The sequence below is a fragment of the Lycium barbarum genome, chromosome 5 (assembly GCF_019175385.1).
Source record: "Lycium barbarum isolate Lr01 chromosome 5, ASM1917538v2, whole genome shotgun sequence".
NCBI lineage: Eukaryota > Viridiplantae > Streptophyta > Magnoliopsida > Solanales > Solanaceae > Lycium > Lycium barbarum.
The window spans coordinates 121,596,174-121,605,560 of NC_083341.1; the positions used below are offsets into that span (position 1 = coordinate 121,596,174).

The 9,387-nt window shown below is 33.0% G+C and overlaps 1 protein-coding gene across 2 annotated transcripts; it reads left to right on the forward strand.

Annotated features, from left to right (window-relative positions):
- The first annotated feature begins 5,392 nt into the window (after nucleotides 1-5,392).
- LOC132641314 (ACT domain-containing protein ACR4-like) lies at nucleotides 5,393-8,690 on the forward strand. 2 transcript variants are annotated; one of them, XM_060358257.1, is made up of 7 exons: nucleotides 5,393-5,657; nucleotides 5,875-5,920; nucleotides 6,176-6,290; nucleotides 6,384-6,451; nucleotides 7,048-7,660; nucleotides 7,946-8,050; nucleotides 8,147-8,690. In XM_060358257.1, exons 3-7 carry the CDS (start codon nucleotides 6,270-6,272, stop codon nucleotides 8,495-8,497), a joined length of 1,158 nt encoding a protein of 385 aa, XP_060214240.1. In that variant the 5' UTR covers nucleotides 5,393-5,657; nucleotides 5,875-5,920; nucleotides 6,176-6,269; the 3' UTR covers nucleotides 8,498-8,690. The 2 variants fall into 2 exon arrangements, with proteins under 2 accessions (XP_060214240.1, XP_060214239.1); XM_060358256.1 differs by having other exon boundaries at nucleotides 7,064-7,660.
- The last annotated feature ends 697 nt before the right edge of the window (nucleotides 8,691-9,387 follow it).

Sequence of the window (9,387 nt, forward strand, 5' to 3'; positions counted from 1 at the left end):
TTGTAAAACTCTAGCTATTTCCACTAAGTACGCTAAAATTCCGGTTACCGTGGGATAGAATTGTCTAGAAAAAACAAGAGTTGCATTATAAAAAAATTCTAAGAGTTCAACACATTCTTTAACATCTTCCCAATGCGAAAAATTTAACCAATCATCACTATCAGTATTATATTTGTTGTGAACTTGTTGTATGGGAATCCTATATTCATATGTTTGTTGTAGCATAATGTAAGTGTAGTTCCACCTAATCTCAATTTCTACTTGAATTTTTCTAGGTCTAAGGTTATTTTCCACACAAGCATTCTTAAAATCTCTAATTCTTCCCCTATTAGCATTACAAAAAAGAAACGCAACCGCATCTCTAACTTTTTGAACAGAATCTTCAAAATGCACAAGACCTCTTTAACAATTAAGTTTAAAATGTGACAACTACATCTTACATGAAAAATATTTCTTAGCGGAGGGTTTAGTTCTCTTTTTATAAGACCTATCGCCTTTGTATTATTAGAAGCATTATCTAAAGCAATACAAAGTGTTTTTCTATAAATGTTAAAAAATCTCATAATAGTAGACATTGAATCCGCTAAAATTTTTCCATCGTGACGACCTTTTCCTTCATCATATAAAAAAGCTATAATTCTTTTTTGCATAACCCAGTTGTCATCAACCCAATGACATGTAATAGCAAAAAAATCTAACTTGTTAAGACTAAAACCCAAATCAGCGGTAAGACAAACATTACAATTTAAAGAATTAAATACATGGCGCAAATAAAATCTATATTTTTTAAACAAATCTATAACATCGGCTCTACAAGTACTTCTAGGAATACCCTTAAATAACAGAGTATAACAACGTTGAATATAAGTAACAAACCCCAAACCCGAGTGAAAGGAAAACGGTAAACAATCATAAGCTACCATTTTAGCTATTTCTACACGCTCTTTTTTCTTGTCATACTTAAAATTTCTACTGGTTCGTGGGTCTATCGTCATTTGAATATCCCCCACATTTGAACCCGTTTGCTCTCCCCAAACATCCATATGTTTGGTTCTCATATGACCATTTAGTGTACCCGTTCCACCATCCTTACCAGTTCCTTGCTTAAAACTAAATACTTGTCCACAAATGGTACATGTAGCTGATTAGTTTTCCCTATTCTTAGTCATAAATTTCCAAACTTTAGCTGTTGGCTTACGAGTTCTAGGTGGTTTGTCTTGTGTATGTGATTGTGCAGGACATAAATCTCCTATGGGATTTTCGGGGGGTTGTGTTTCATCATCATCATCTTCATTAAAAGTGTCGGTAAAATGTTGTTGCATTGTCTCATGATTTAAAAGTGAATTATTTCCACCAACATCAATACCTAAATTAGGTGTTTCTTCCACAAATGTTTCCTCATTAAGCCCACCCCTAACAATACCACTACTACTACCGGCACCACGTCTTAATCTCTTTGACATTATTAAATAGAATTAATTTAAATCACAATCAAATAAATCAGAGGAAAATAAATTACAACAAATTAAATTGCTAGAATTAAATTGCGAAAAATAAAGATAGAGTTGGAACGAAGGTACCAAATTTCCGGATTAATTTTCAATAAAGTGAAGGCGGTTAGAATTGCAAATCCACCAAAGCTACTTCGGATTGTTGCAAAATCACCAACTCCACCAACAATATTATAATTGTAAAATTAATAATTGAAACTAGAATAAGACTATAATATTTATTTGAGAGAAATTTAAAGTGGCTAATTATTGCAAAGTAACTATAATTGAGAAATTGAGATTTGAGACTTGAGAGAAAGAGAAGAGTGAGTTGGTGTGGATTAAAATGAAAATGAAGAAGGGTTTATATAGGGTTGGGGAATGGGTTAAAGTGTTAAAAAAAAAGTTTGGGGGGTTGGGGGGGGGGGGGGGGGGGGGGGGGGGAGAATTAATTTATGGCCGTTTGGCAACGACCATTTTTGCAAATGGACCGTTGCCAACGGTCCAATAACATCCATAAGTGCTGGCCCGCAACGGCTATTTTTTTATTTTTTTATTTTAAAATTTAACCGGTTTAATCGGTTTCGATTTCAAAAAAAATCAGAATCGGACCGGTAATAAATAAACGGTTAACCGGAACCGATTCCAATTTTACCGGTCCGGTTACCGGTTTGAACCGGTTAAACCGGACCGGTTGACAGGTTTAGTAGACTGTAGCCAAATGAATGAATAATACAGATGCAAAAGTGTTGGCAGCTGAGCACTATTATCTTTGAATCTCATTATATACATGTGGCTGGGAGTTTTATATCCATACATATTGGATCCTCATACGTTTGATATAGAGTATAATCTTATCCTATGAGAATAATTAAAAAGAATAGTGTTCCACTAGAACATAAAAGTGATTAAATTGATTTTACTTACTCTTCGACATTACTAATATATATGAGAATTTCTATTTTTGTAGTTCTCACATGAATTTCTTTTTCTTTTTATCTCTACTTGAAATTTTTATGACTTTATAAATTGTCACACATTTTGATAAATTAACTTTTAGGACTTTTTTTATGCCACTAAAAAAGATGATATCATGGAAAATATTATAGTGACTCCCACAAAGCATACTCATACATATTTGAGTTTTTTATGTGAAAATATTATTAAACTTGTTAAAATATATTATTGTTAAATACTTTAAACTCTTATCAAAAATGTAAATAATAGCCCTTCCTTCTCAATCGAAAAATGAATTCCGAAGTATAGTAGTTAATTAATCAAATTTTACTTGCACGCACTTTTAACATAAAATTATCTAATAAATTACTATATTAAAGAGGAACTATAAGATATTATATATATATATATATATATTCTAAAAATGTTTGAAAAACATTGTATTTAAAGAAATATAATTTGATCTAGATACAGTAATAATACTAGACAATTGCAAAAAGTATATAATGTGAAAAACAGGATAATATATTTTATATAATTTAGGAGTAATAATTTTTTTCATATTAAACTTAACAGTTTTGTCCTAAATTATATAACATATTAATTATCTGGTATTTTGCAAAATATTTTTTTAGTAAAAAATAAGTTAGCCAGTATGAGTTCAATTCAAAGAACTCAAACGAAATTAATTTAACATATGAAAAGCTCAATTTGGATCATCGGGGACTTAACCTCAAGAAAAATAAAAATAGAAGAGCTTTCAATTATTGATTTTTTTTTCCTAAAAAAAATTAATATATAACTAAGAAAAATGTTTTCCTTTAACATACGTTTTTATACTTTAATATTTTAGAAGTCTTTCGAAAATATCAAACTGATGTTACAAGAATAAAAAATCAAGAGCAGCAATTTTTTTTTTAAATATCAAATTAAAATTTTAATATCGGCTTGGGCCCGGACTTAACACGGGCCAAGTGACACTAATTATAAATAGAGGGGGAATTTTCCAACGCAGAAAAGAATCCAAAAAAATCAAAAGAAAATCGGCACAAAGTAATAATCTGTGGATGATAGATAGATAAAATTAAATGGTTCATCTGTTGGTAACTTGATGGATTAAAGGCGTGATTACTTCCTGATTGAATATATGTTGAAAATTTTTATCCTTCATTGTCACGCAGTAATAATAAATATTCTCACACATTGTATTTATCTCTTAAAATCTTGAATCTAGCTTTTGAAATAATTGAGTCTGAATATAGAAAAGGGACTATGGTGTGGGGATTCTGATACCAATTGGCAATAGAATAAGTAAGCAACACAGGCACTATACGCTTTTGCAATAGTATTAATTAAACGCTGTCTCATAAGTCGTACGCCACTCTTCGTATTTTATTTTTAATTAAAATTATAAAAGAGTCAAATGTCTTCTTCCCCTATACCTTCCACCAAGAAAGCTTTTAGTAGAAAGAATCCTCTTAGATTTGGTATCATATCTATGTAAGGCTGTAAATCTAATCTTGATTATTCAGATCAATTATTTAACCTCCCCCTAATAATAGAAAAAATGGATTTGCAATGGAGTAGTAGTCACTTTTATAAAAAAGACTTTTGTTATTATGGTCACTGAAATGATAACTTCAATTATCTTCACAGTTCTGAATCTTCATCTAGATTGCTAACCCCAAAAGAAAAATGATATCAGCAATTTCTTGGCTAGGATCACTATCTATGGAAGATTTTGAATTAATTTTCTTAATGAAATCGTTTGGTGAAAAGTTTTATTCACATCCTAACATATACATGACATGTAATAGCAGTAAGGCTAGTTTAATTCCCTTTCCTTTTTTTTTTTTTAATAAATCCTGTCAATCATCCCACAATCTGGGTTGCACCAAGTACAAAACCCTCTTATAATTAATGATTAAGCAATTGAATCTAACCTTGAGATTTGGGTATTAAATATTAAGCTAAAAAGAAGATCCTTTAATAGAATTATGCAACCAAATAACTTTTCTCAAATTGTTTAGAAGAAAACAATGTGATAGGAGGTTGTTTGAGAGTGGGGGGTCCAGATGACAAGGCCATGAGCAACGTGTGTAATAGTGGTGACAAAGAGCCTGAGCAAGTGACAATGTCAATTTTTGTTAATGTCACTCCAAAAAAACTTTTGGTACAGCTCAAGAGCCATTCACACCCCGACTTTAAAAGGCGGGGACGGAATTTAAAATTTATGAATTCGAGATTTTAATTTTTAAAAAATGTTAAATTCTAAATTACTTTTTCTGTTTCAAATTATTTTTTATTTTTCATTTTGTTCGCTCCTTAACAAATATGTATTAATTAGAAGAGGTATTTGATTACTTTACATTTTTTTTTATGTTTAAGTTATAATTTCTCTATTAAATGTTTACTCTATTTATATATTATCTCTATCAATGACAAAATTCTAGCAACCGTAAAATAAAAAAAAAAATTAAATGTGTCTTGAACTTCTAAAATGACAAATAATTTGAGATAACTATTTTTAGTAACCACGATAGATAATTTGAAATGAAAGTAGTACTCCCTTCGTCTCAATTTATGTGACATAATTCAAGTTTCGAGCGTCAAACTTCCTTATTTTGACCATAAATTCGGATATATGATCTTTAAATTTTTTTTAAAATAATTTACATATTTAGAAATTATATAAAACATACTACAAGTCACAACAATTAATAATTTAAAATATTTAAGAGGATATGAATAAATCACAATCAAAGGTTTTTTTGTTTGACTCTCGAAAAGCTAAAATTATCACATAAATTAAGACAGAGTGAAAAATAATTTACTCATATTCAATGAACTTTTTAATACAAATATAAACTTTGGACCGAAATTACTTGGTTTAGCCGAACCCGCCTAGCTCCGCCCCCTGCTATTTTAACCAACACACCACAAGAAAAGAGACCGGTTTTTTTTCCCTACCAACTCAAATTACAAACAAAGAAACAGCTAAGCTTCTGCAGTAACAATACAAACACTCTGAGACTATAAGCATAACAGCACAGAGCATATTTTCTTTGTGTCTGTCTCATTTTCAGTTCTCTTTTCTCTATTGAAAAAACCTTCTTTGTACCTTAATTTCATGATAATGGACTACTGGTGTACTTCTCTTACTGTTGATGATGAATTTGAGAAACTTGTACGTAGAATGAACCCACCAAGGTACTTCCTTATCTTGTTTAGTTGCCAGTCATTTTTGGAACATCCCTTTTTATGGTCTGAATTATACTGCCAATCTTGATTTTCACCAAAATGGGATATGGGATTGACCATGTTGTTTTAATGATTGAAACTTTTGTGACCAAGTTTATTTATAAACAGGAAATTAAGCATCTTTATGCTGATTTAATCATAAATTCTGATTGTGGGGTTTGTACAGGGTTACTGTTGATAATACATCTGACAAGAAAACAACTCTGATCAAGGTACGGACATGTTTTTGAGGTTAACTTAATTGATAACTCTGTTTGTTTTCTTCGAGTTGATTTCTCACTCAACTAAAGTTGCTATCTGAGAAAATTAAAATCAAGAAGACCGGTAACTTTGAGATAGTAACTATTAGTTGAGTCATCATCTGATAAATCAGCCCCCCCCCCCCCCCCCCCCAACCCTCTTTTTTTTTTTTTAATTTGTATGAATCTTTTTTGGCTTTTGGGTTGAATTGTCCCTTAAATTTGCAGGTTGATAGTGCCAATAAAAGAGGAAGCTTATTGGAAGTGGTTCAGGTTCTAACTGATATGAACTTGATAATTAGGAGAGCTTATATATCTTCTGATGGGGAATGGTTTATGGATGGTGAGTTTCTTAATTAAGGAGAAGTCTTTTGTTTTTATTAATTATTCTCCCTTATTCCTTTTTTTTTTAAAAAAAAAAAATTCTTGATTGCAGTATTTCATGTTACTGATGAATATGGAAATAAGCTCACTGAAGATAACGTTGCTGAACGCATTCAGCAGGTAGATCTACAAAGTTAATATACTGTTGGACTACTCCCTTCGTTCCATTTTAAGTGTCGCTTTAGATGTTTTCACACCCATTATAAAAAAATGCAAGTTATAGCTTTACTAAGTTACTCGTGTTTATTAGTAGATGTTTTTTGAAAATTGAGCAATATTAAAAAAGGACCACTTCTTTCATGTTAAAGATGTAGTTGGTATCAATTGCCACTTTTAGTCTTGAATTCCTAAAGTGAGACTTATTTTGAGATAGTTTTATTAATCTAAAGCAACAGTTAAAATGAGAAGGAGGGAGTATTTTTTTTGCCACTATTAATCTTTTCTTTCCCATATAAGGCAGTGTTTCTTTGCTAGTCATAGAGCATAAATACTGAAATTTGATCACTTTTAGCAAATGGAATATTCTTCAATGCTTTATCACTAGACAGAGTTAGTACTTCAACAATTATCTGCGCGAACGAATAATAGTTTGCAAAATCTCGTTTTGTTTATGTGGCAATTAGCAACATTAATGTGAAAATGTATTTTTTACAGTGCTTATCTTTCGTTCCAATTATTGCTTTACCCTGTAAACTAAGTTGCACTAGATAGTGAAGATTTTCTCTGTTGCAGTCACTGGGACCGAAGGGCTGCAGCTTCCGTTCTTTGACAAGATCCGTGGGTGTTCAATCTGCAGCGGAGCAGACAACCATAGAATTAACTGGGCGGGACCGTCCAGGATTACTCTCGGAGATCTTTGCTGTACTCACGGACCACAAATGTAATGTGGTAGCAGCAGAAGTGTGGACTCATAATTCAAGAATGGCATCAGTTGTGTACATAACTGATGAAGAGAACGGATTGTCAATAGATGATACTGATCGGCTTGCTAAAATCAGGCAATTGCTTTTGTACGTTTTAAAAGGGGAAAGAGACAGGCGAGGTGCCAACACTGCAGTTTCTGTTGGTTCCACTCATAAAGAGAGGAGGCTACATCAAATGATGTATGCTGATCGCGATTATGATAAGGATGATATGGATTGTATATCGAGTGATCGGACTAAGCCCTTAGTAACTGTAGAAAGTTGTGCAGAAAAAGGCTACACCGTTGTGAATTTAAGATGTGCAGACCGTCCTAAGCTGATCTTTGATACAGTGTGCACATTAACCGATATGCAGTATGTGGTATATCATGGTACCCTCATTGCTGAAGGACTGGAGGCTTATCAGGTAATCTTCTTAATGACTTGAATAGCTGGTTTTTTACCCTTACATTGTTTTTAGTGTACACAAACTTTCGGAACTTTCTTTGCAAGAACTGCACGTTTAAAGTGCACGAGTGGAATTTTGTAGAAAAGAAACTAGTAGCTCAGAAACTACCAGTCTAAAGCTATGGACCAGTTGTTATCTCTTTGGTTTGGAATCTGCTTGTTAGTCATTAGAATGAGTTTGACAATGAGCAACTTGTAGGATCTTACCCAATTTCTTCTTGTTCTTCATTTGTCGTTTTTTTAGGAATATTACATTAGGCATATGGATGGATATCCAATCAGTTCTGAAGCAGAGAGACAGCGCGTGATACAATGCTTGGAGGCGGCTATAAAGAGACGAATTTCTAATGTACAACCTTAAAGAGTTTGAATTTCACATTGAGTATTGGCCAGTTTCCCTACTTGCTAAAACTCACATTCTATTTTCTGTATGCCAATTATGCAGGGAATAAGACTGGAATTATGTGGTGATGACAGAATTGGGTTTCTATCGGATGTAACTCGCATATTTAGAGAGAATGGTCTTTCTGTTTCCAGGGCTGAGGTAACGACAAGAGGCTCGCAAGCTGTTAATGTTTTCTATGTTATTGATGCATCAGGAAGTCAAGTTAAAAGTGAAACCATTGAAGCAGTCCGTAAAGAAATAGGTCAGACCGTTCTTCGTGTCAAGGACAACGATGTCTGCTCCAGTGCTTCACCACCACAGCAAACTGCGAGATTCTCTTTGGGACATATATTCAGATCAAGCTCAGAGAAATTTCTGTTCAACTTGGGACTAATTAAGTCATGTTCTTGAGCAGCAGTTCAGGGCCATGTACAATGCCTGTATATGTTAAGGATAGATGTGTCTAACATTAGGGTTGGACTAAAGCAAAGTTAGTTAGTTAGTCAACCCTTTTGTTGATGTCAGTCTCAGGCCACAAGCCCATTTCTATCTGTAAAGTTTAATTCAATGTCTAAATTATAACTGTAAAATGATCTTGCTTGTACCTTCCCTCTTTATCTTTTTTCCTTCTTGTTGGGGCGGAAGGAGTGGGGGTCATCGTACAACAGCAACTACATCTCAATCCCAAGCAAATTGGGGTTGGATATAGTGACGGAGCTAAGATCACAAGCAAGAGGATTTTTTTTTTTTAAAAAAAGTGCTTTTGCCAACAGGATTCAACTACTTGTATACATGCAAAAGAAATCATTTTTGCCCTATTTACATAGTATAATTCTTCAACGGAGGAGGCTCAATCCTCTGCCTCCGCCCCATGTCGGCTATATGAATTCTACTGTCTTAGTTGCTCCATTTAAGCCCGTCGCAGTCCAAGATTTGAGAAGCACTGTAGATATTTACATCTTTTTCCTCCTTGAACAGCAGCCTTGATGCCATCCACTTATTCAGTAAGTTGGCAACCTTAAGAGCATATCTATCCAAGAAATAATGAGGGGGAAAATAAGCAAATTTAAAATGAAAGATATCATGGGGTCAAAAGGAGAATCTTTGTTTTGGGGTTATGAAATGTTTGAATTGTCAAAGAAAATTCTTCTCCATAAAGATGCAGTATAGGATTACAGGGACATGAAAGGCTGAGTCAGTTTCATTATATTTATTCTGCTGTAGATGATTTGTTAATTTGTGCACATGCAATTCTGTGTCATCCACAAAATGAAGCATGATCCCTACGCTGAAGCTACTTC